General features: G+C 46.1%; 1 protein-coding gene across 2 annotated transcripts in view; it reads right to left on the bottom strand.

Moving 5' to 3' along the window:
• Positions 1-27,679, bottom strand: part of CLCN4 (chloride voltage-gated channel 4) — an 86,831-nt gene that overhangs the window by 7,951 nt on the left and 51,201 nt on the right. For both annotated transcript variants that reach the window (XM_036840468.1, XM_036840467.1), the window contains exons 5-11: positions 19,801-19,923; positions 12,990-13,196; positions 12,803-12,883; positions 11,295-11,840; positions 9,282-9,468; positions 8,385-8,783; positions 1,659-1,875 (exon numbers count right to left, since the gene is read on the bottom strand). In XM_036840468.1, coding sequence (XP_036696363.1) covers positions 1,659-1,875; positions 8,385-8,783; positions 9,282-9,468; positions 11,295-11,840; positions 12,803-12,883; positions 12,990-13,196; positions 19,801-19,923 — 1,760 coding nt within the window. The remainder of the gene's footprint in view (positions 1-1,658; positions 1,876-8,384; positions 8,784-9,281; positions 9,469-11,294; positions 11,841-12,802; positions 12,884-12,989; positions 13,197-19,800; positions 19,924-27,679) is intronic.

Below are 27,679 nucleotides of genomic sequence, written 5' to 3'. Positions count from 1 at the left end.
GGCGTCGAGGGCAGCATTTCCTGCCAGAACTGGAGATTCCAATGATAACTGACATTGGATTATTATTTTAAAGGAAAAGAGAAACTACTACACACTTGAGACGACACGGGTGATCACGGTGGTATTTCTGCTGAGCGCTGGAAATTCAGGTTCATCGGTGGGCTTCAGAAGTTTGCAAAGTGGGGACCCCAACCAGCAGCAAGCCCTGGGAGCTGGTTAGAAATACACATTCTCGGGCCCCCTCCTAGGCCGGAGGGATCAGTAACTGCAGGGGGGCCCTGCACTCTGGGTTTAACCTAGAGGTTTACTCCTCTGGGGGATTCTGACGCCTGCTCAAGTTTGAGAACCACTGAGTTCCTTTAAAAACCACCAGCAGAAATGACCTCTAGCCTCAAACATTTATTTGTTCCTTATTTACTGCCCCTCCCCATGTGCAAGACATACCCCAGCTGCAGTCAGAGCTAAGAAGGACACTCATCCCATCCGCCGAGAGTTCTCTGGGTCAAGTGCAAATTCAGCTCCTTGCAGAGCCATGAGCAGGGCGGCAGGAAGAAAGTCGCCCTGGTACCGATGTCTCCACCAAGCCAATCTCTCGCTCCCCCCAAGCTTCTGAGGCCCTGGAATTTAGGGAGAGCCCCTGAGCCCAAAGCACGGCCCACGGAGCACTGCACCTCTCACATCATCACGAACCTTTGATCTTTGCAGTGCTGGTTTCCTGGTTCGTGATAACACAGAGCGAAAGCAATATTGCTGCGGCGGAGACAATGCCATGGGCCACCAAATCTCTCGGCTCTGCGATAACGTTTGAACACGTGAAGTTGTTTCGAACCGAATGATGTATTAGGGAGCAATTTGAGCATACTGTGAACCTCACGTTTGCTTATGGGTGATTTCAGCCACAAGAAACTCCAGGAGGACAGAGAAAAATGCCCACGGCCGGGAGTACCCAGGGGCATGGGAACACTCAGCCGCAGCCCTCGCGATGCCCGCTTCCACAAGCCAGCTGCAGGGCTTTCTCAAGGCGAAGGGACAATAAACTGTCTTTTTGATATACCTCTCAACCATTTAATGTGTGTAAATGTCTGACCGTTTTTATGAGATTCCCATCTCTCTTTTTTTAATCTGTCACTCTTTTTTAATCTGTCACTCTTTTTTTAATCTGTCACTCTTTTTTAATCTGTCACTCTTTTTTTAATCTGTCACTCTTTTTTTAATCTGTCACTCTTTTTTAATCTGTCACTGACGAAGTGTTGGAGCGTTGTGCGCCTAACCCTATTTTTCTCATCAGCCCTGAGATCCTCGTCGCTCGTGTCTGCGGAGCGCCGTGATGTGCAGGAACGTGTTGTCACATCACAACGTCGCAGCAGGACAGGCTGAACCTCCTCCCAGAGCCAGGACCGCTGCGGGGGGCGGGGGAGCCCCAGCCCCTCGCCGTTGGCTCCTCCCCTCGGGGCTCAACCTTCAACCTCAGGGCAGAGACAGCAGCCCCACCCGGAAGCCGGAGTCCCACGCTCGCTGGCAACTCCTCCTCCTGGGCTCCCCTGCTGACATCTCTTCCGAGCACTGCCACCCACCCCCCTGCCCCGGTCCCCGCCAGTCCCGCAAGGGCTGAGCCCGCGTCCCCTTCATCTTGTTCCCCCCAGGGTCCCGCCGCTCACCCGCTCCGCGTCACCAGGCACTGGCGGAGCCCCAGCTTCCGGAAAATGTCCACCACCGTCTCCATGGGGGTGTGGTCCGTGACGGTGAAAGGGCTGAGGTTCAGGACGCGCCGCAGCTTCAGGGGCTGCGGGCTGTTGGCTGGCAGCTCAGGGGGCTCCTCGGTGAAGTACATGACCGAGTCGCTCACGATGCCCTCCTGCCTCTGTCTGGCGTTCTCTGGAATGGGCGAGCAGGACGGTGAGCCCCACGAGACTCCCTTGCGGGGTCCCTTCCCCCACCCCATCCCACCCCATCCCACAGCAACACACGACTTCCCTCCCCCAGCAGCCTAGAATCCCACAGAGGAGGGGCGCAGCAGGCAGACTCTACATTCTTAACTTGGAGCTTCAGCCAAACATCTGTGAAACTGGCATCCCTCTCTCTCAAGCTAATGCTGTGCGAGACCCCCCTGCTGTGACCTGATCATTCACTGCCAAAGTCTTGCAACGCGGGCCTGACCAGGCTACTTCCTTTAGGGAAATGCACTGCTTCTGCCTGGACGTCAGCGCACCCAGCTGGCCCAGGGCCTGCCACCCTTGCTTTCCTGACACACCTTCACCTCATCAGGGGCCGAGGTTTGACGTGAAAAGGAACCTCACTTAGCTGCCCAATGACCTTAATACATGGTTTCTGTTTGTTTTTTCTTTTTACAAACTAACGTATAACTGGCCCAGATGGCATTATAAATCCTGAAAGGAACAAGAAACCAAGAGGACCATCCTAGGCTCACAGCCCAGAAACGCAGCTCAGTCTAACTACGACCCTTGGGACCAAAGAAATAACCCTAGAAAATCTGCATTCCCCCCACCCCTTGGATCGCCTCTCTTAAATATGGGCCATTTTGTGGATTTCTCAAAGAAAGATAGTAAAACTGTTATGGTAACAATTAGCCTATTTCTATCTGTAGGCAGGCCCACGTGAAAGAAAGCTGAAGAAAACTAGGGTAACAGGAACTCATTAGAAATACAGCTTTATGCGGTACTAGAAACCTAGGCTATTTTAAGTCACACATGAAATAAATCCATCGGTCTCAAGATATTTCTCCAAGGCGATTTTCCTTCTGTTGGAATTTTAATCTTCCTTTTGGTTCATGGGAAAAGGTTAGGGGAAATGTACAGCAAGGCTTGCCTTAAAATGGATCCTGGTTTCTATAATACATTTTTTTTTGCCTTCTCAAAGACTACTATTCACCTATATTGTTCTTTAAAAAATAAAATTCTAACTGCTGGCTCTAAAGCCATTTACTGCAACAGAGTACTCTAATGGAAAACTGGCAGCATTCGGGGTCAGACTGAGTTTGAAAAAGGGTCGCTGTTTAAAAGGGGAACAGAGGGCCTGCTGGGCAAATGCCTGCACAGTATGTGGGTCAGGTTCAATCAAGTTACATCCAATGGAGTACAATTCAACCACAAATACCAGATGACACTGATGCACAACATGTTTTCAGACGCAGATGCTACACAATACACACTGTGCATTTCTCTCCTAAATCGAGATGGTTCTGTCCTGAAATGCTAAGGTGGGCAGCAACAGTCAACACACACTTATCGCTCATTTTCATAGACCGACCGATTCTCTAAAAGTCCCATGTAACAGGAATCCCATCTATTTCAACAATCCAGTTGAACATCAGGATTGGATCAAGCCACAAAACCCAATCAAGAACTGATCACATGGATTTGCTGAGCCCCCTCATAAAACCAAATACAACTTAGCCAACTGTCAATTCACTTGTTGAAATGAATAACAAGCTTCTATTGCCTCTGAAGCTACTGATTGGGTTAGAGCCCTGCTTCTAACAGCACCTAGCTCCGTGAATTCTTGCTCAGTACTGCATTCCCAGTGCCTGAACAATGACGAGAACACAGCAGACACAGAACAGGTATCTGCCAAGTGCGCACATGCGTCAATCCACCAACAAGTGGATGAACGAGTGGGTAGGTCTACTGAACGTCGGTGTCCTTGGCTCTGCCTGTCATGTAGAACAGAGCCTATCTCACAAAGGAGGCATTCGGAAGGAAAGCCCTGAGCTATCCACTGCCAAACAAGAATCGAAGGCAACAGCTGGGGTCAGAGCCGGAGACCTGAGCAGCGCTCCTTGGTACTCCAAGAGGAGCAGCTGTGGCTCTCTCCAAAGGGCTCTCTGTGAGGCCACTTTGGAGCTCTATTATAAAGACCTATCTTAAAGCCTTGATTGAACTTCGCGGGTGGAGGTACGACGCACAGCCGAAAGCTGGTGAATGGAAGAATCAGCAAGAAAGCTCTCCTCATCTCTCTACTGGGGGAACCATCTACTCCCACTTTGGACAAGAAATCACCTGTCACCAAAATGCCTGCAACCAACTCCAGCATGTACGTTCACAGAGGGCAGAGCCTGGTTGCTGCCAGCCCTGTGCTCCCAGCTCCCAGGACGGCACCAGCACATGGTGGGTGCTACGTGAAATATTTCCTGCACGGAAGCGTAAACCAAGCCCTCACCCAGGGCATGATCCAGTGCTGTGAGAGTATAGGCTCCCAGACCCCAGGGACTCATGGGAACCCGTGTTAGAAAAGCAGCCAAAAAAAAAAAAAAAAAAAGATAGCCCAACATTACATGTGTAAAAGGCCTAAAAGACAAGAAAAGCACTAAATATTAGCCAGAGCCTTCTACGGTGTTGAAAATGTGGGCACCTTTTTAATTCTCTTTTGCTTCTGATTTCCCCAACATTCTCAGTATTACTTTTACTTTAAAAAATGTAATAAACTTCATTTTTGTTGTAAAGATCAAGTAGTTAAGGAAAGTGTTAATAAAGGAATTTATTTATGAGGAAAGTGTTGATAAAGTGAATTCCACAAGCTATGATAGGCCAAGAAATTTTAAAAGACTGGAAATAATCACATATCCAGTAAGTGATTACAATCGCTTTAGAGCAATGGTTCTCAACTGGGAGTAATTCTGCCTCCACCCTCAGGGGACACTTGGCAATATCCGGAGGCATTTTGGGGTCTCATAACTGGGGGGACGGGGTTGCTACTGGACTCTAGTGGGTAGCGACCAGGGTTGATCCTACAGTGCACAGGACAGCCCCTCTCAACAAAGAATGATCCAGCCCCAATGTTAATGGCGTTAAGGTTGAGAAACTCTAATCATGTTTTTAGGGAGGTAATACGCTATCATCCTATTCATTAAAAATGCTTCCATAGGGACTTCCCTGGTGGCGCAGTGGATAAGAATCTGCCTGCCAATGCAGGGGACACAGGTTCAAGCCCTGGTCCGGGAAGATCCCACATGCCGTGGAGCAACTAAGCCCATGCGCCACAACAACTGAGCCTGTGCTCTAGAGCACGTGAGCCACAACTACTGAGCCCACGTGCCACAACTACTGAGCCTGCGTGCCTAGAGCCCGTGCTCCACAACAAGAGAAGCCACCACAATGAGAAGCCAGCGCACCGCAACGAAGAGTAGCCCCCGCTCATCGCAACCAGAGAAAGCCCGCGCGCAGCAGCGAAGACCCAACGCAGCCAAAAATAAATTAATTAATTTAAAAAAAAAAGAAAAAAAAATGCTTCCATAGATAAGCAACACGGTCCTACTGTATAGCACAGGGAACTATATTCAATATCCTGTGATAAACCATAACGGAAAAGAATATAAAAAAGAATGAATGTATCTATATGCATAACTGAATCACTTTGCTGTACAGCAGAAATTAACACTTCGTAAACCCACTCTACTTCAGTAAAAAAAATCAAAATAAAAAAAATCTTTTTTAATTTTAAAAAAGCTTAGGCAGATGCCAGACATCAAAGGTTAAAAAAAAATGCTTCCAAAAAAAAAAAAATGCTTCCATAAAACAGACATAATTGACAAGAAAGGTTAAAATGGAAAATTAGAAGCAACTATAGTGGTGGTCAGTACAAAGGTTTATGTGGTAAAAAAGTAAAGACTATTTAGAAGAAAAAGCAGATGATTTTCTGACAAGTTACAGTTTATAAGGCATGGAAAAGTCCCTCTGCATGTATTTTTTCATCCCCAGCAGAAGGAAGCAGATGGCACCACTGTTCTCCACGGCCTATCCCAATCACTAACAAACAGCTCTCCCAGGAAGAAACCTCTTTATCCCTAAAGAACCCGTCCAACAGATCTGACACGTATCTTGTTGTTCAGTTCTGGACATAGATCCCTTTCTGCAAGTGGGCCTCTTCCACATGCTGGAGAATCATCATCAAATCATCCACCAGGCGAAGAAAATGAGAGTTCCCTTAACTCTGGCCCATGACTCTAACTTTCCATCCCTTTAATCATCTTCGCGGCTTCCCACTGAGCCCTCTCTGGATCCAGCCTCACTTAACTGTGGAACTCAAGACTAGAAGAGCCCGAGCCTGCCGGGCACCGAAGGAGCCTCGTGTTTGCAGAGAGCCCCAAGAGGTAAAGTCCCATCTACCAGGAACTTGAACAAGGGCCACACATGGCCCTACGTGTGAGTACGTGATGGTGAAAGGGCCACGTTTCCGAGGTGCTGCGACTAATGGCTCTCCAGCAAAGACAACAGCTATGGTTTGGCATTCCAGAGACAGACGGAAAATGAGACATTTTCAGCTTCACGGGAGCAACTGACACCTTTTTAAACATGACACGTGAGAAAAAAATCTTTGCCTCATTTACTACTCTTTTCTTATCTTGGATCTATGTAAAAACCTCTGCTCCTGAGTCCCCTGAAAGGGAAATTGGCATGGGATCGTTACTAGCTCAATGCTCAAGTCCTATTTCTATATTCGCAAAAGGGCGTCTAAGTCTGCAAATACAGGTCATGAATTTCTCCACCGGAGTACAGGACTTTTCTCTATCCACGGAGCAGGAAAACAGCTTTTCTCACTGCTCACAGCCAAACACTCCTTGCTTTCCCGCAAGCCATGTAAATGGGAGCTTCCGTACTCTCACCGGTCTGATGGAAAGCATAAAGGTATTATTTACACCGTGTGTTGCCTCTTCAGACATTCCAAACATAGCTTCTAGGAGGGCGCTGGGTTGGCAAGCTTAAATTTCTTCTCTAACCGGCTGATGACAATTACTGCTTCCCACTTGATTACAGTAATGGGTTTCAGCAAAATTAGTAAGCGCTCTCTTAGCAGGTGTGCCTGGAGCGGCACAATAGGTAATGGATTCCGTGACATTTATTACTAGAGTGTTTAAATTTCAACCTTTGCTTAAAAGATTTTAAGGATTGAATAAATTTTTAAAGCCTGCTGATTACATTAATTTAAAACAAACCCACCCCTACTATACAGCTTTTTTAAAAAAAAATCTCATTATGTATAAGGCAATGGTCATGCCTAAAGGCACCTACCTGTTAAGCGACAGGACATATAATAAAGAGAAGCATCATGGAGCACTTAAAGCACAAATGTACTTTCGTGTCTAAAATATAAAATCAACTGTTGCTTTGGGGGAGGTAAATATGTTTGAGCAACAAGCTAACATCAGAGGCTATATAGCTTATTTAAACTTATTTTTATAAAGCCTTTGATGAAGATACTTTGAAAACATTTTACAAGCTACTTAACATCGCGAAGAGGTTTTGGAAATTCAAAGCGAGAGCCTAAGAAATAGTTAACAAAGGGCAGGGATAAGCTAAGGTGTGTTCCCGGTGGGGCGTTCCACCATCATACCTGGAAAAGTCCCCCTGGCCAACTTCACAAATGTTCTGGAAGTACAATCATCACGGCCACACATGAGCCATGTGATGGGCCCAGGCGTACCGTGAGATGCAGGGGCGCTGAGCCGGAGGGCATCAGTGTTTACCACGCGCCGCGAATGTGCTCTGCGGCTCCCTGCCCCCTTTGCATCGGGAAGTCCGGAAGGACCACCCTGGGGGAGCCCGCTAAGGCCTCCTGCTCCTGCCTGCCCGGGCCTCCAAAGACTCACACCCAGGCCTGTGTCTGTGGAATCCTCCTACCTCCCGCTCCCCCTCCAAGGCGCTCATCCCTGGGCCAACGGGAGCCCCGGGCTTCTCCGAGCCGCCCGCGTCGGGAACATCCCAGCTGGGCCTCACCCCCTCTCCGCTCTCCCAGCTCAGCAGCCTGCCCCTCAGCCCAGCTGATCCAGTCAGCGCACGAGGAGGAAAAGCACCCCACGGAACTGACTGGACCCACGCGGGCCTCTAACTGATGGCGCCGGACATAGAGTCGCGAAGTGAAGGGCTTGAGCGGCGCCGAGGGAGGCGCCTGAGGCCGAGAGCTCAGCATCTGGGTCGGTCAGCCTGCCTGCAAGTCCGTCTCCGCGACCGGCCTGCCCGGCCGGCCCGCGCTCTCCCACCTCGTCCTGCTCAGCTTCGCCCAGGAAGTCCCTAAAGGGCGGAGCGCGTGTCTCCTGGCGGGAGGGGCCCAGGGGGCTGCTTGCAAACGTGGTGCTCGGTGTCCAGCCAAGAATGCCTCCGACGGGACACTGTCCCTCACGGTGTGACCTGGGCGCAGCAGCAGCAGCAGCACTAAGAGGGAGCTCGGGAGAAATGCAGAGTCTCGGGTCCCACCCCAGACCTACTGCATTCTGGCCAGACGCCCACGTGAAACGAATAAGCATTAAAGCGTGAGAGACCCTGGCCTGAAGCCCTCCGACCCTCGTCCACTCCCTCGAACCTCTTTGAGAATGTCGGGGCGCAGGGGTGCCGTTCGTCTCCGTGAAGCGCGAGCCTCCCTGCTTTACTCACTTATGGCGAGAATCAGCTCCCTCCTCTGGGCGAACCCGATGAGGCGCTCCGAGTCCCTGGAGACGACCACGGGGAAGCCATTGTAGTCGGTCTCCTTGATGAGCGTCTCCACGTCCTCAACGGTCATGCTGTCCTGGGTGAGCACGGACAGCGGCGGCTCCCCCCGCCGTGGCCGCATGACATCGGTGGCCAGCGTGCGGTGGGTGAACTCGTCCTTCACGTCCAGGAACGGGTACCCATTTAAGTGGATGTGGGCCTCGTAGATGCCCTCCTTCCCAAAGGCGTCAGCCACCCACTTGCTGGTCACGGCCGCCGCCATCAGGGGCACGATGTACTCGAGACCACCCGTCAATTCAAACATGATGACCACCAACGACACCGTCATCCTGGTAACTCCACCTGCAACCAAAGGGAGGAATGAAATTGCAGGACTCGACCCCACACCCGCGAGAGGACATGAACTGTGCAAACTGACAAGCCGGCTCTACCCTCCCGGCACCTGTTCCGCGGAGACAGTCCTACACGGCGCCCAGGCTCAGACCTCTAGGATAGAGGCCAGTCTTGGTAAACACAGCCTTGCATCAGGAGCCGTAAGTCACATCTGCCTGGGGGGCTCTTCTCCCGTGAGGGACAGCAAGTTGTCTATTCACCCAGGACCCACCTTGCTTTTTGGTGAGTGGAGCCTATGTGGGCTCTGCAGGTTTCTGACTCAGCAAGCATCGCTCTCTACCAGAACCCCTCGAGCTGGAGAGTTGTAGAGACTATCCACTACTGTAGATGGTACAGCTGCAAGACGGTGGAGACCCCATCAGCCTGGGTCCCCGGATGACTGAGCAGAGAAAAGCCCTCTGCTACTCACATTACACACACACACACACACACACACGGACGTGGTACCTAGGCAGGCGGCGGCTCCCACCATGGCGTAGAGCCCTGGGGTGACGCAGTCTGCTCCGGGCCTGCACCAATTCCTGAAGATGATCCAGTCGTGGTGATGGTAAGCCAGTTGCTCCACGCCAATTCCCACCATCCTGCCTGCCATGGCCCCCACAGCCATGCTGGGGATGAAGAGACCGGACGGGATCTGCGGGGAGCGCAGGGGAAAGCAGCATGAGGGAAGGGGGCCCCGTTCCCGCCGCCCTGCCGCCGGGAAACTCAGGCCCCCCTCGACAAGCTTGCATTTTGCTTTGGTCTTCAAAGGAGGGGCAACGCTTCAAAACATGGGTCAGCTGGGAAACCATGGGACCAGAGATTTCACCTGTTCGGTCGTATCTACTGTGACTTGGAGAAAATGCAATTTTACACTTTCATTTCCTCGCCTTCAAAAGCTGGCCTAGTTTGCCTGCTGTGGATTAAAGAATGATAAGCCCCACTGCAAATAACATTCAAAGTGCACATCTGTCACTTGAAATACTCACCACTTTCTCTCTCCCCTCACGTATCATTCAGATTAGCTTTTAAAATTAAATGTCAAGCCACAGCATGAAAATGGAAAAGCAAGGCCTTCAACTGTTCACAAGTCAAAGAAAGAAGCTAAAAGCGTCAGTGTAGCTGCCCTGCATCTTCCAAAAACCTTGGCACGGGCTTACTGCCCTCTTGTATGTACAGTGGCCAAACACCTGTCAGAGAGAGATGGGGAGCAGGTCTGTCTTCCTAACAAAGTCCATTTTCCGAAAAGTATTCTGAATATTTTCAAGCCAGGCTAGATGCAGCAAAGAAATAGACCGTGGAAACTGAAAGGTCTAGGTAATAGCGTGTTTTATATTTTGCTGTGTGAAAAACATGTTCATTTCTCTAGTGATCAGACATTTGCTACAGAGCAGACTTGACTCTGTTCGTGGAGACTGCATGTGACCGCCGATACTGACCGGGAGCTGCATTTATGTCACCCCGACCCCACCCCCGCCCCCCAGCTGTCATCAATCTGAGGATGCAAGTGGATCTTTACCCAAATTCGAGTTAAGTTTGGATCCTCGGGTGTGATTTCCAGAGTGTGAGAATTCCTGAGGAAATTGTTCCTTTCTGAGCACCCCTTATCCCCCCGTCATTTAATCCCCTGTAACTTCAAAGCAGACTTCTCCCAGCAGGCACCAGAAGAAAATAAATCCCTTTGCATCAGAGACAGTCACCTATTTAATAACGTTCATCCTTCCTTGTTCTTAAGGCAAAAATTCAGCTTTGTGTTTGATCACTGCACCCAAGTACACAGCTTCTTAGAATTTTTTAAAATATTTATTTATTTGTATTTATTTATTTTTTTGGGCTGTGTTGGGTCTTAGTTGCAGTATGCAGGATCTTTCGTTGCTGTGCGCAGGCTTCTCTCTAGTTGTGGCATGGGAGCTCCGGATCGCGTGGGCTCTGTAGTCTGCAGCAGGCGGGTTTAGTTGCCCCTCGGTATGTGGGATCTTAGTTACCACTAGGGATTGAACCTGTGTCGCCTGCACTGCAAGGTGGATTCTCAACCACTGGACCACCAGGGAAGTCCCTAGACTTTTTTTTTTTTTTTAATTCGTAAGAATACCACAAAAAGCAACAGTCATGGAACACAAGGGGGTTCTGGAGGGTTGCCAGCGTTCTGCTCCTGGTCCTGGGTGCTGGTCACACAAGTGTGTATGTTTTGTGAGAATTCCCCAAGCTGTACACGTCTCCATATGAATGATATACTCCAAGCCTTAGCTTCTTCACTGGTAAAATGGGGTTATAAATCTCTATTCCATAGGCTTGCTGTTTATCAAAAGCGTTGTTTCTTGTTGATTAAAAGAATGTCAAGTGCCCTGCGCATGAGAACATTCAGTAAAGGTCACCTCCCCTTTTCCCCCCGTCACAATCTTATTCTGGGGACTAGGGTGCTATCCCCAGAAGGACAGAGGTTGCCTCCCTCCCCTGACACCTTCCCTCCCCTTCACTTACCTTCATGCCAAAGGTAAATATGGTAATGACGATTTTGAAGATCAGCGCCAGGGCCAGCTGCCACATGGCCGTGTAAACGCCGACCCCGGCCGGCCGGTCGGGGATGTCGTCCACGGGCCGCGTCATGTTGGGGTCATTGATGTAGTCACAGAGCTGGGAGGACTCGAGGGCCCCGCAGTCATTGAAGAGCTCGGATATGAGCTCGCTCGTGCTGCGGCGCGTGTAGGGGTTGGGGTAGGCGACGACGGCAGTGATGGCGGTCACCGCGATGACCTCCAGCACCGGGTACTTCCCCAGCTTGGTGGTTTTGCGCCTCCTGCACCAGGCGATGTTGCAGCGGATGAAGAGGGTTCCCCACAGGCCCCCGAAGACCCCAAGCAGGATGAAGGGGAAGAGCTCGGCCATGTACCAGGGCGTGTGATACTCCACGTAGAAGAGGACGAGGCGGCTGTTCCCAAAGGGATTGATGGATCGCAGCGTGAAGGCTGCCACCAGGGCCGCAAAGAAGGACCGCCACAAGGTCTTTAAGGGAAAGTAGTAGCTGACCTGCGACCAAGCAACAGGTGGAGAATCAGAGACCGGCGGCAGAAAGAGCCGCCCAGAGCCCCAGCCCCACCTGCTGGCACAGGCCGTAAAGTCACACTCAAGACCAAAGACGGGCGGTACTCACTTCCTCAACCTACGTGTGAGGATGGCCCAAATGCACTAACAAAGATAGTTAAAGGACTCTATGTCTACAACTGGAACGGACACTAGTCAAGGTGTGTTTGCGCTATTTTTTAAGACAAATGAGAACACTTCATCATCATTCTGTTTATAGCACAGAGACCCTCCTAAAAGAAAAGAAACCTCTGATTTGATTCTCCAGGCAACAGATCATGGGTTGAAACCCGTGGCCCAGCAGATGTATCTGGAGGGCACATGAGTTAAGAATGGTTTGTACGTTTTTAAATGGTTGGGGGAAGAGAGAATTATTTTGTGACACGTGAAATATTCAAAAGAACAAGACTTAGTGACAAGTGGTAATTACATAAAATTCAAACTTCAGCATCCATAGGGAAGGTCTCGTTGGAAGGCAGCCACGCCGTGCACGTGCGTGTTGTCTGCGGCGCCCTCCACGCTACAAGGGCAGAGCCCAGTGGTTGCGACCGAGCCCTGAGACCTGCAAAGCCTAAAATATTTGCTACCTGGCCCTTTACGGACAACGTGGGCCGACTGCTGGACTGGATCCATTTGGGTTGCAAAACATAAAAATGCTTCATTACGCTGTTTATGAAAACGAGAGAGGAGACTGCAAATCTCCCCCCAGAAATCACACTGGCAACTTTTAAAACAGGACTTGAAAACACGTATTTCATGGCGAACACTGCGGCTCCTTAATGAGCCGCAGGAATCTCTCAGCCCTCAGAGGGCTAGAGAGGGAAGCCTCCTGCCGCCCCGACCCCCGATGTGTTCCTCGGCGCTCAGAACCACGGGGCCCTCCGGTGCCCTCCGGTGCCCACGCTCACCTCTTCCAGACTGAAAAGCACACCCCCGATCGGAGCACCAAAGGCGACAGAGACCCCGGCAGCGGCCGCAGCTGACAGCACCTGTGAAGCAAAGAGCTCCCTGTCAGCCCGAGGCCTTTCCGGCAAATCAGCGGGTACTGGTGAGGCTGGAGAGGGCGGGAGGGCGCTTCATTCTGCACCTGCTCACCTCGCGCCTCTTGCCCTCGTTCTTGCTGTACTTGGAGAAGAGGCTGCTGAAGAAGTTGCCACAGCAGCATGCCACGTGCACCAGCGGCCCTTCCTTGCCAAGGCTCAGGCCCGAGGACACCACCAGCACCAGGGTGACAGTCTTGATCAGCAGGGTCCACTTGCCCAAGTAGCCCCTGATGATGAAGCCGCTCAGGATGGTCTTTATCTGAAACACAGGATGGAGAGCGATGGGGAGTGAGCCGCTTCAGCGCCACGGCTAGGAAAGTAACCTCTCCCTCCTCTGAGGAGCAGCTTTCAAACTGAGATTCGCTAAATCATATGGAAGACAGGCTGCTTTAGTTGTTAATTTAGCTATAATTTTATACTGAGAATTTATATTAACGCCTAATTTTATATATTAATGGAACCCTGAAACAATTTCAAAGCATAGTAAATCTTAATAATTCCGAGAGTAATGAGAGATCGTAACGAGGACTGAATAAGTAATTATCAGTCTCATTTTATTTATGGCATTTTATCCTGTGCATTTTACCCTCTGTTGTGTTGAAAAGACACGTGTATCTATTGATTTTAACTGTTAATTTTTCACTACTGAAAGATGGCCAAGATAAAGGGACATCTGGCTGGCTATGTGACAAAGCAAATACAACAAAATATCAATTGCACTTCAGATCAGGGTCAGCAAACTATGGCCCATGGGCCAAATCCAGCCCACGGCCTGTTGTGTATGACACACGAGCTAAGAGTGCTTTTAACGTTTTTAAATGTAATATGTAAACAAGACTACTAGCCTTTTAGTGAGAATAGTTCCTCAATTTTGCCTCTTGACTCACAAAGCCCAAAATATTGACTCTCTGCCCTTTATCGGAAAAGTTTGCCAACCCCTGATGCAGGCCAGGGGTATATGGGTGTTTACTGTCCAATTCTTTCGACTTTCCTGTATGTTTGAAAATATTCTTAATACAATATTGGAAAAAGAAGATGCTCAACATTCTAATAATGCACCCCTGGGGGATGTAAGGGTATCTGAATCCATGGCAACCCCTTCCCTTCCGTTGAATCTTGCCCTCTTGTCCTGAAAAGTACTTTGACTACAGGTAGAGCTGACTCGTGCACCACTTTCAGACCTGCGACGTTTTGTAAACGCCAAATAATGGCTTTCTCCCTAAAGGTGTATGTGAATTTGCATAACGCTTTTATTTTTTTTTATTTTTTATTTTTTTTAAACACCTTTATTGGAGTATAACTGCTTTACAATGGTGTGTTAGTTTCTGCTTTATAACAAAGTGAATCAGTTATGCATATACATATGTTCCCATATCTCTTCCCTCTTGCATCTCCCTCCCTCCCACCCTCCCTATCCCACCCCTCTAGGTGGTCACAAAGCACCGAGCTGATCTCCCTGTGCTATGCGGCTGCTTCCCACTAGCTATCTATTTTACATTTGGTAGTGTATATATGTCCATGACACATACATATGGAATCTAAGAAAAAAAAAAAAAAAAAAAAGGTCATGAAGAACCTAGTGGCAAGATGGGAATAAAGACACAGACCTACTAGAGAATGGACTTGAGGATATGGGGAGGGGGAGGGGTGAGATGTGACAGGGTGAGAGAGTGTCATGGACATAACGCTTTTAGAATTCAACGGGGTGCCAATCTCAGTGATTAACTTCATCTACTGGAGTCCTCTTCCCCCAAAACAGGGTTCTTCTGGATATGGAAGCATCACCAATGGGTAAGTAACATTTTACCTTCAACCTCTCCCGCGACTGGCTGAAATGGAGTGAATGTTTATTGCCCAGCTAGCAATTTACAAGCCTGTAATCAGAGATTTATTAGACACTGAGTGAGTCAGCTAATGAAATTCATGGTCAGTATCCGTTTTCCCATTGTATAATACATAATGGGACAGTCTCAGCTCCTGTCACCGTCAGGATGTTTACATAACGTCAAAGAGCCTCCCAGTGGGCGCCAAGAGATCAGTTTCTCACGTAGCTATTACAATCCTTCTCCACTGGCACTCCGTGGCATCACCTGGAGAATCAGGCACCAGTGAGGACGAGGTATCCCCCCGCCCCGAGATCTGATGCAACTGGTCTGAGGTGTATCCTGGGCATAGGAGGTTTACAGCCTCCCCAGGTGATTCTAAAATGCAGTCCAGGTAGAGAAGCACTGCTCTCGTCCTGAGAAGAGCAGTACAGCTATTCCTAATTCCTCAATATTTAAGGGCGGTCCTGAAACGCTCTCTGGCATCACGTCACCTGTGATGATTTGGAGAGGGTCGTGAAGTGAACTAATCCTAGCAATTTTACAGGGGTGTGACTGGACCATTTTCATCTCAGGAGTTCTTGATAGAGATCTGTTTCTTAATTCAAGGAGAAAGACCAACAGTGAGCGAGCGTGTGGGCATCCGTTCGAAAGAACTCACTAAGCTCCTTCCTAAAGGCAGACAAACTAGCAGTGGTTAAACTGGTCTTTAACTAGTGCTAGTGGGCCTATTTGGGCCTGTGCTCTGGGGATCTCAGATCCCTTTATTTAAGGGACGTTTTATTATGCCTGCCACAATCCTGCCCTTTTGTGTTGCCTAGAATAAAATTATCTATAATTTTTTGTCAGTTAGTTAATGTGGATTTGGACCCCAGGGTACAGTTGAAGAGCGTAATACCATTTAGAAAATTACAAGCATCTAAATTACCTGAGCCTTTGCCAGCCATGACATGTGGTGAATTGAACAATGTAAGAGGTATTTTGTAATTCTCTAAAATGACTTTATAAAATTGTCATGATCAAATTAGGGACTAAAGAAGGCAAATTCATTCCCAGTAGATGCCAAAATCCAATCGCTTGCTTTAATTTGGATCAACAGAGACTGAATCAAGCAGGGCTTTAAGGCGATGTATTGCAGCACATTTGTGACTTGATGGTGGTAACTTTAAAACCTCTCTGGCAAATAAATATTTGTGAGAGAGTTCACATTGTATAGAACTGAAACATCAACTCAAAGTAAGTTCTAGGAGGACATGATTTCTTTTCTTTTCTTTAATTAATTAATTTATTTATTAATTAATTTATTTGGCTGCGTTGGGTCTTCGTTGCTGCGTGCGGGTTTTCTCTAGTTGCGGGGTGAACGGGGGTTACTCTTCGTTGCGGTGCGCGGGCTTCTCATTGCAGTGGCTTCTCTTGTTGTGGAGCACAGGCTCTAGGCGTGCGGGCTTCAGTAGTTGTGGCACGCAGGCTCAGTAGTTGTGGCTTGTGTGCTCTAGAGCATAGGCTCAGTAGTTGTGGCGCACAGGCTTAGTTGCTCCGCGGCATGTGGGATCTTCCCGGACCAGGGCTCGAACCCGTGTCCCCTGCATTGACAGGCGGATTCTTAACCACAGCGCCACCAGGGATGTCCCTAGGAGGACATGATTTCTTATACGGTCCACAGTGGTTCTATGAATGAAGCAGACAGTAGTAGTCATCCTTGCCCAGTTCGCTCTAAGTTCTGAAGCCCAAGAACTAGTGTGCACTTTTAAATGTGCTTTGTAGAGCTAATACAAGAGCATTTATTACACAGAAAAAAAATGGTCTCTAAATTTGTATTTTTTTTAATGTTTCAAAGGAATTTTTGACACTGGCTGGGACCTGGGACCCTCTGCTGCACTGCTGCAATGCTTGCACCTGGACAAACATCTATCAACAAAATACAAAGAAACTATAAGGGACTAAAAGTAACTGCATGCATGCCCAGTTGGGGCAAATTCTGGACAACAAGATACAAAGAGACCAAAGAGCCCCACTGCCACTTCTGAAGAGCCTGGAGCAAAAGCAGGTCACTGCGCATGCCCCCTGCACTCAACACCACCAAAGGGGTGGGCAGACCACCTAAGCAACTCCTCTGGCCCGACCCCTGGACACACCCCTACCCTCACCGCATATAAGGAACCAGCTCGCCTTGCCCCCCAGCAAGTAGGCCAGCAAAGGAACCTGTTACTTGTTCTCCCTCCCGGCCTGCTGCAGCTCAGGCCCCAGTAAAGCCTTGCCTGAATTTCTTGCCTGGCCTCTGATCAATTTCTATTGATTAAGGAGGTCAAGAATCCTGGTCAGTAACATTGTCATCCAAAGTAATCTAAATGTTTCAGAAGCAAACATTACAAAGGATGAGTGATTTTTAAACTGTGCAGAAGTGCACTGCGTTCAAAGTTTGTTGCGACACTGCACACCAGGAACAGCTTACGGCAGATCACCTCCTACCATGGGAAGTGTATTTTCTAAAGATCTCATTTAGTATCTTTCCTGCAGTGAAGAACAGCCCTGTATCTCAAACTGAGTAGAGCTGTTTGCATGGTCCATTGGGTTTTAACTGGAAGGACATTCTTTATATCCAGGAACTACTTATTTGCACTTACTTTTCACTCTGCCCCTCTCCTCCAAGAACTGGGGTAGGTATTGCACCCTTAGGTTAGGAATTTCAAGCTCTACTATAATAACAGGGAAAATTTCCTACTACTGAGTCATAATAACCAAAGCTTAATTATAAAATCTCCATTGGGCTCCTGATACTTGAAAAGATTATTGTGAACTCTTTTATAAATAGAAACATGAATCTGTTACATATTATATACGGCTGAAAGCATATTCATGTACCCACTACCATGTACCCACTACCAAGTTCAGGACAGAAGAGCAGGTACCTTTGAAAGCCCTGTGTTTGCTTCCTCAGCGGAACCTTCCTCCTCCCCCCTCCAATCATTCCCTTGCTCTTCTTTATAGCTTTAGCACATATGTGTATCACTAAACAGTACGCTTGTTTCATTTTGGCTGTTTTAGGGACTCTACAGAAATAGATTCATACTTTATTTAGATATTCTTCTGCAACTTACTTTTTTCACTTGATACCGCTTTTTTGAGTTTTATCCACATCAATGTGTTCCTTGCACTTTGTCACACGGGAAACAATGCTCAACTCAGTAGTTTATTCCTTTTGAGTTCAGCTGTCACAAATAAAGATGCCCGCTTTGGACGAAGACCAGGTCCAGCCAGCCCCTCCCAGATAGGGTTCCCTGTCTGTCTACGAGCTGAGCCACGCATCTCTGGTTCTTGGAAGGGGAAGATGGTATTGCCCCCCACATCTTTTATTGCTGCTTTAAATTTCCCACCAGTTCCCCACTGGCTATCTCCTTATTTTGATAGGCGGCTTGAGTCCAAAAGCGCCTGCTGTTGGGCATTGCGATCAGAAACTGAGATGCCAACAGTAATCTGTTCTTTTTAGTGTCCCGGGTGCCTTCGGTCTCCGATATCCAATAAAACGCAGTCAGTTCTGCCCGAACACTTGTTTGGATAAACCCAAATTTGTTCCAGTGTGATTCATGCGTCAGGGCAGAACTTGAGCATAATGCCAATTTCGCATCTGTTTCTGCACAATTTCATCTGGGAGAAACACAAGGCAGAAAACTGCAGCTGCGAATCGAGCCGTGCAGGGATACACAAAATGCACACAGGCACACGTCTCAGGCGACTCCCAGCTCACGCATGCACTAGGGGAGTATTCATACATTTCTTAACCATTTAACGTGCGTCTAACTCTGCTACTGCTTTTATGAGGTTCCCATCTTTTTTATGTGTCACCAGTGAAGTTTCTGAGTGCTGTGCCCCTAGCCCCATCTTCCCCACAAGCTCTGTGGTCTTGATGATGCAGTTTTGTGATTTTTAGGAATGCATATGGTGCCTTAGAGCAGCACTGGCTGTACCGAGGAAACAGGATGGTATTGCAGCTTATTTTTCAGGCTCCTGCAGCAACATGTTCATATAAACCATCCAAAGTTCAGCATGAAATAGTCTTTTTTTTTAATCTTTTCCTGGATCAAGACAATGTTGAGCTTCCCTTTCGATGATCCTTTAATTACCCCAGCCCTTTGCATGAACTGCCCAGACCAGCGGCGGTGTTGGTGACACCGCCAAAGAGCATGGGTCCACTGCCATGACCGCTCACATCTTTATAAACTCAGCATCTCCGCCGTCCATGGGCGCTGCTGAAGCACCAACTTGAAGGAGAATGGAACAGCACTGATTAGAATGATCATCTAAGAGCTTTTAAAATGATTTCTGGCTAAAAGTTTTACTGTCTGGGTTTTTTGGGAATTTGCTCAAGTATCATTATTCTAACGCAGCAGATCTCCTTGGTTTGAAGTTTGGTCTTGGGCATTCCTCCTGATCGATGAGGTCATTTCCCTCATACTCTGGTTACAAGAAAGTGCTGAAAAATATTTATAAGAACTCTGAACTCACAAGGGTGCATTCACGGCGCATGTACTGAACGTGGAATTCATTTTTTAAAGATTGCTTTTACACTGTCACCAGAAGAGCAAAACGTGGCGAGGGAGTTCACTCATCAGTAAGCTTTCTGAGCAGTAAACCTCCACTGTTGTCCTCTTTCACGTTCTATCATAGACGCACTTATGAGTTACTAGAGTGCCACGCTTGTGTGTGTGGTTAATGAACTCTGATTCCACAGGCTTTAAGAGTTATGCCTCGTTTGTAAGATAAGAATTTAAGCATCTCAGAAGCAACAGAGCACAAAGCCAGACAGCTGGATTCGACTCCCAGCTCACCGGCTTAGTGACCTTGGGCAAGTTACTTACCCTCTCTGTGCCTCAGTCTCCCCAACCGTCAAATGAAGAATAACCTACCTCATAGGCTCCCTGTGAGGACTAAATGAGTGAACAGATGTCCAGTGCTTGGAACCGTGCTTAGCACAGAAGTGCCACGTAAGTATTTGCTATTCTTATTATTGGCACAAAAGAAATTCATTCAGCCCCCACTCACCTCGGGTATACCAGAGCCACAGGCGTATGGCGCAAATACTCGTACCAGGGAGACGGCCAAAAACGCAAACAGCAACGCCCACAGGATGTACATTAGGTAATTCAGAATGTAAGCGCTGGCACCCTAAACAAGACACAGAACAAGAAAGAACACGTGAGCCACCGCAGAACCGAGCGACGCGCCTGCCCCTCCGCCAGGCAGCTTCTCTCCGGGTCCTGTGTCAGCGAAGAGGCAGGGTTGGCTTCATCAGCTGCTGCTATTGCTGCAGTCGGTTCACACACACACACGGCGCCGGCTGCTTCTCTGGGAGCTGTGTACACACACCTTCTACCAGGTAAGGTCTCAGCAGTCATAGCAACTGTGAATGAGGCTTGGTTTTAATCGCTCCGGGCCCTCAAGTTAATGAAAGGTGTAACAGAAAATTCTGCCTTCGAGCCCCGAGGAAGGTTTGTTTGGTCTCGTCTATGGTGGATCAGCCTCTTTGCTTTCATGAAGGCCACATCCACACCGCAGCATGCAGCTGCCCTGCCAGTGGGAAAGTGTGGGAACTGCATTTTATTTTTTATTTTTATTTTTTTTTCTTTTTAATTAATTTATTTATTTGCTGTGTTGGGTCTTCGTTTCAGTGAGAGGGCTTTCTCCAGTTGCGGCGAGTGGGGGCCACTCTTCATCGCAGTGCGCGGGCCTCTCACTGTCGTGGCCTCTCCCGTTGCAGAGCACAGGCTCCAGACGCGCAGGCTCAGTAGTTGTGGCTCACGGGCCTAGCCGCTCCGCGGCATGTGGGATCCTCCCGGACCAGGGCTCGAACCCATGTCCCCTGCATTGGCAGGCAGATTTTTAACCACTGCGCCACCAGGGAAGCCCCAGGGAACTGCATTTTAGAATACTGCTACCCAGGTGTGGTCCCTGGGCCGGCAGCATAGCATCACTTGGGCGTGGGCTGGAAATGCAGAGTCTCAGGCCCCGCCCCAATATTCCAAATTATCTGATGTGTGCGGAACACTTTCTGAACCAAACACACAGTCTGGCGTCTCTGAGGCTGAGGACCTGGTCTGTGGGCGGAGACCACGATTCCCCAGGCCTCAGCTTCTCACCACCATCTGGATGCCTCACGTGATGGAGAGGGAACAGGAGGGCACCTACAAGCCAGGCTGTGGGCACGGCCACATGTGTGCCTGTAAAATGCAAAAACACGCTCCAGGAGGTGGCTCTAGCCTTAACAGTCACAGATATTCACACCCTATGTGGTGAGAAATCAGATGGAGGAATACATTTCACCTAGTGAAAAATGAACTCTTTTGAGACTAAAAATAACGTCTCACCCTTGCTAACAGTAATTCTTTGAATCAAAGTATAAATCTTAGAAATGATTGAAAAGCTAGACGGCCATATTTCCCCCCAAAGTAGGAGAGAAGAAATCAAACATGGCGCCCAGCCAATTCTGCCTGCCCACCTCCATCAACTCAAGCAGAGAATTTATTTTTGGAAGTAATGGAGAGCACTGAGAACGTGTGAGATTTCAAGATCCCGGTCTAATTCTGAGATTTGAAGGAATTAATTTTCAACTCCACAGAGAAAGAGGTTTAGCAAATGGCAAAGTGCATTCCAAATGTCTTGAGCTGCATTAAGTCAATCGGGCAAGAGAGTGGGAGAGGGAGGAGGAGAATAAAGGGATTACATCTACCTTCCAAGAACAGTTCTAGCTTGAATGGTCCTCACATTACCCCTAATGTGCATCTTGCCAACCTAACTCCCCCTCATCTGGGCTTCTGATCTGTCAATGACCCATAGTCATTGTGGTAACCACTGAATTCAGTTAGAAATTAACCCTTTTCCCCAACTAAGATTTGTATGTGGATCTGAAGCTTGGAGTGCCATGAAGGCAAGCGCCTGGTCCGTGCTTCGCTGCTGCATCCCCTGGGCCTGGGATATTCCCATCACAGAAGGCCCACAAACATCCTCTGTAATGTGTTCCTAAGATGCATTGGAAGATGATAACTTAATCCACAATGAGATAGCACTTCACACCTGCTAGGAGGGCTATAATCCAAACCAGATAACAACTGGGGTCGGTGAGGATGTGGGGAAACTGGAACCCACATACACTGGTGCTGGAATCTCAAGTGGTGCAGCCGCTCTGGAAGAGAGTCTGGCAGCTCCTCAAAAGGTTAAATATAGAGTTGCAACGTGACCCAGCAATTCCCCTCCTAGGTATCTACCCAAATGAAAACATATGTCCACACAAAAACCTGTAGACAAACGTTCAAAGCAAAATCATTCATAATAGCACAAAAGTGGAAGCAACCCGTGTTCCTCAGCTGAGTGGAGAAATGAAATGTGGTCTATCCAGACAATGGAATGTTATTTGGCCATGAAAAGGAGAAAAGTACCAATCTATGCTACGACACGAACGAACTTGGAAGACATTACACTAAGTGAATGAAGCCAGACACAAAAGTCCACGGATTGTATGATTCCATTTACATGAAATGTCCAGAACAGGGGAATCTGCAGAGACAAGAAAGTAGATTCGTGGTTGCCTAGGGCTGGCAAACTTGGGGGGAAATGGGGAGTGACTGCCGATGGGTACAAGGATTCTTTGGGGGTGATAAAAATGTTCTAGACATTCACAGAAAGACAGACAAGATGAAAAGGCAGAGGGCTATGTACCAGATGAAGGAACAAGATAAAACCCCAGAAAAACAACTAAATGAAGTAGAGATAGGCAACCTTCCAGAAAAAGAATTCAGAATAATGATAGTGAAGATGATCCAGGACCTCAGAAAAAGAATGGAGGCAAAGAGCGAGAAGATGCAAGAAATGTTTAACAAAGACCTAGAAGAATTAAAGAACAAACAAACAGAGAGGAACAATACAATAACTGAAATGAAAACTACACTAGAAGGAATCAATAGCAGAATAACAGGCAGAAGAACGGATAAGTGACCTGGAAGACAGAATGGTGGAATTCACTGCTGCAGAACAGAATAAAGAAAAAAGAATGAAAAGAAATGAAGACAGCCTAAGAGACCTCTGGGACAACATTAAACGCAACAACATTCACATTAGAGGGGTCCCAGAAAGAGAAGAGAGAGAGAAAGGACCAGAGAAAATATTTGAAGAGATTATAGTCGAAAACTTCCCTAACATGGGAAAGGAAATAGCCACCCAAGTCCAGGAAGCGCAGCGAGCCCCATACAGGATAAACCCAAGGAGAAACACGCCAAGACACATAGTAATCAAATTGGCAAAAATTAAAGACAAAGAAAAATTATTGAAAGCAGTAAGGGAAAAACGAAAAATAACATAAAAGGGAACTCCCATATGGTTAACAGCTGATTTCTCAGCAGAAACTCTACAAGCCAGAAGGGAGTTGCATGATATACTTAAAGTGCTGAAAGGGAAGAACCTACAACCAAGATTACTCTACCCGGCAAGGATCTCATTCAGATTCGATGGAGAAATCAAAAGCTTTAGAGACAAGCAAAAGCTAAGAGAATTCAGCACCACCAAACCAGCTCTACAACAAATGCTAAAGGAACTTCTCTAAGTGGGAAACACAAGAGAAGAAAAGGACCTACAAAAACAAACCCAAAACAATTTAAGAAAATGGTAACAGGAACATACATATCAATAATTACCCTAAACATGAATGGATTAAATGCTCCAACCAAAAGACACAGACTTGCTGAATGGATACAAAAACAAGACCCATATATATGCTGTCTACAAGAGACCCACTTCAGACCTAGGGACACATACAGACTGAAAGTGAGGGGATGGAAAAAGATATTCCATGCAAATGGAAATCAAAAGAAAGCTGGAGTAGCTATACTCATATCAGATAAAATAGACTTTAAAATAAAGAATGTTACAAGAGACAAGGAAAGACACTACATAATGATCAAGGGATCAATCCAAGAAGAAGATATAACAATTATAAATATGTATGCACCCAACATAGGAGCACCTCAATTCATAAGGCAACTGCTAACAGCTATAAAAGAGGAAATCAACAGTAACACAGTATTAGTGGGGGACTTTAACACCTCACTTACACCAATGGAAATATCATCCAAAGAGAAAATTAATAAGGAAACAGAAGCTTTAAATGACACAATAGACCAGATAGATTTAATTGATATTTATAGGACATTCCATCCAAAAACAGTAGATTACACTTTCTTCTCAAGTGCGCATGGAACATTCTCCAGGATAGATCACATCCTGGGTCACAAATCAAGCCTCAGTAAATTTAAGAAAATTGAAATCATATCAAGCATCTTTTCTGACCACAAGGCTATGAGATTAGAAATGAATTACAGGGAAAAAAACGTAAAAAACACAAACACATGGAGGCTAAACAATACGTTACTAAATAACCAAGAGATCACTGAAGAAATCAAAGAGGAAATCAAAAAATACCTAGAGACAAATGACAACGAAAACACGACGATCCAAAACCTATGGGATGCAGCAAAAGCAGTTCTAAGAGGGAAGTTTATAGCTATACAAGCCTACCTCAAGAAACAAGAAAAATCTCAAGTAAACAATCTAACCTTACACCTAAAGGAACTAGAGAAAGAAGAACAAACAAAACCCAAAGTTAGCAGAAGGAAAGAAATCATAAAGATCAGAGCAGAAATAAATGAAATAGAAACAAAGAAAACAATAGCAAAGATCAATAAAACTAAAAGCTGGTTCTTTGAGAAGATAAACAAAATTGATAAACCATTAGCCAGACTCATCAAGAAAAAGAGGGAGAGGACTCAAATCAATAAAATTAGCAATGAAAAAGGAGAAGTTACAACAGACACCGCAGAAATACAAAGCATCCTAAGAGACTACTACAAGCAACTCTATGCCAATAAATTGGACAACCTGGAAGAAATGGACAAATTCTTAGAAAGGTATAACCTTCCAAGACTGAACCAGGAAGAAACAGAAAATATGAACAGACCAATCACAAGTAATGAAATTGAAACTGTGATTAAAAATCTTCCAACAAACAAAAGTCCAGGACCAGATGGCTTCACAGGTGAATTCTATCAAACATTTAGAGAAGAGCTAACACCCATCCTTCTCAAACTCTTCCAAAAAATTGCAGAGGAAGGAACACTCCCAAACTCTTTCTATGAAGCCACCATCATCCTGATACCAAAACCAGACAATGATACTACAAAAAAATAAAAGTACAGACCGATATCACTGATGAATATAGATGCAAAAATCCTCAACAAAATACTAGCAAACAGAATCCAACAACACATTAAAAGGACCATACACCATGATCAAGTGGGATTTATCCCAGGGATGCAAGGATTCTTCAATAAATGCAAATCAATCAATGTGATACACCATATTAAGAAATTGAAGAAGAAAAACCATATGATCATCTCAATAGATGCAGAAAAAGCTTTTGACAAAATTCAACACCCATTTATGATAAAAACTCTCCAGAAAGTGGGCATAGAGGGAACCTACCTCAACATAATAAAGGCCATATACGACAAACCCACAGCAAACTTCATTCTCAATGGTGAAAAACTGAAAGCATTTCCTCTAAGATCAGGAACGAGACAAGGATGTCCACTCTCACCACTATTATTCAACATAGTTTTGGAAGGCCTAGCCACGGCAATCAGAGAAGAAAAAGAAATAAAAGGAATATAAATTGGAAAAGAAGAAGTAAAACTGTCACTGTTTGCAGATGACATGACACTATACATAGAGAATCCTAAAAATGCCACCAGAAAACTACTAGAGCTAATCAATGAATTTGGTAAAGTTGCAGGATACAAAATCAATGCACAGAAATCTCTTGCATTCCTATACACTAAGGATGAAAAATCTGAAAGAGAAATTAAGGAAACACTCCCATTTACCACTGCAACAAAAAGAATAAAAGACCTAGGAATAAACCTACCTAGGGAGACAAAAGACCTGTATGCAGAAAACTATAAGACACTGATGAAAGAAAGTAAAGATGATACCAACAGATGGAGAGAGATACCATGTTCTTGGATTGGAAGAATCAATATTGTGAAAATGACTATACTACCCAAAGCAATCTACAGACTCAATGCAATCCCTATCAAATTACCAATGGCATTTTTTACGGAACTACAACAAATCATCTTAAAATATGTATGGAGACACAAAAGACCCCAAATAGCCAAAGCAGTCTTGAGGGAAAAAAAACGGAGCTGGAGGAATCAGGCTCCCTGACTTCAGACTATACTACAAAGCTACAGTAATCAAGACAATATGGTACTGGCACAAAAACAGAAACATAGATCAATGGAACAAGATAGAAAGCCCAGAGATAAACCCACCTATGGTCAACTAATCTATGACAAAGGAGGCAAAGATATACAATGGAGAAAAGACAGTCTCTTCAATAAGTGGTGCTGGGAAAACTGGACAGCTACATGTAAAAGAATGAAATTAGAACACTCCCTAACACCATACACAAAAATAAACTCAAAATGGATTCGAGACCTAAATGTAAGACCGGACACTATAAAACTCTTAGAGGAAAACAGGAAGAACACTCTTTGACATAAATCACAGCAAGATCTTTTTTGATCCACCTCCTAGAGTAATGGAAATAAAAACAAAAATAAACAAGTGGGACCTAATGAAACTTCAAAGCTTTTGCACAGCAAAGGAAACTATAAACAAGACAAAAAGACAACCCTCAGAATGGGAGAAAATATTTGCAAACGAATCAACGGACAAAGGATTAATCTCCAAAATATATAAACAGCTCACGCAGCTCAATATTAAAGAAACAAGCAGCCCAATCCAAAAATTGGCAGAAGACCTAAATAGACATTTCTTCAAAGAAGACATACAGATGGCCAAGAAGCACATGAAAAGCTGCTCAACGTGACTAATTATTAGAGAAATGCAAATTAAAACTACAGTGAGGTATCACCTCACACCAGTTAGAATGGGCATCATCAGAAAATCTACAAACAACAAATGCTGGAGAGGGTGTGGAGAAAAGGGAACCCTCTTGCACTGTTGGTGGGAATGTAAATTGATACAGCCACTATGGAGAACAGTATGGAGGTTCCTTAAAAAACTAAAAATAGAATTACCATATGATCCAGCAATCCCACTACTGGGCATATACCCAGAGAAAACCATGATTCAAAAAGACACATGCACCCCAATGTTCATTGCAGCACTATTTACAGCAGGTCATGGAAGCAACCTAAATGTTCATCGACAGACGAATGGATAAAGAAGGTGTGGTACATATGTACAATGGAATATTACTCAGCCAAAAAAGGAACGAAATTGAGTCGTTTGTTGAGATGTGGATGGATCTAGAGACTGTCATACAGAGTGAAGTTAGTCAGAAAGAGAAAAACAAATATCGTATATTAATGCATGTATGTGGAACCTAGAAAAATGGTACAGATGAACCGGTTTGCAGGGCAGAAGTTGAGACACAGATGTAGAGAACAAACGTATGGACACCAGGGGGAAAAACCGCGGTGGGGTGGGGATGGTGGTGTGCTGAATTGGGTGATTGGGATTGACATGTATACACTGATGTGTATAAAATTGATGACTAATAAGAACCTGCTGTATAAAAAAAAAAAAAAAAAACTAATACTAAACTTTCTTTGGGTTATTTGTATGGAAATATGTTAATATAAATGTTTCAGACATTACATGAAATTCCTAAAAATCTTATATGTTCTGGTATAATGTTATAAGTCATAATTCTAGTTATTACTTTAAAATGTATATCTCAGAAATAACTAAATTTCCTTGTCAATTGCATTATTATGAACTTTCATCAAATCTTTAACCGAGGTCATTTTTAAGTCTTTTGTCATTTACAGACAGTTCTGGGTTTACT

Source organism: Balaenoptera musculus, chromosome X (genome assembly GCF_009873245.2).
Source record: "Balaenoptera musculus isolate JJ_BM4_2016_0621 chromosome X, mBalMus1.pri.v3, whole genome shotgun sequence".
Lineage (NCBI taxonomy): Eukaryota > Metazoa > Chordata > Mammalia > Artiodactyla > Balaenopteridae > Balaenoptera > Balaenoptera musculus.
The sequence above is the reverse complement of the archived record's forward strand: the minus strand, read 5'-3'. Positions and strand labels throughout refer to the sequence as shown.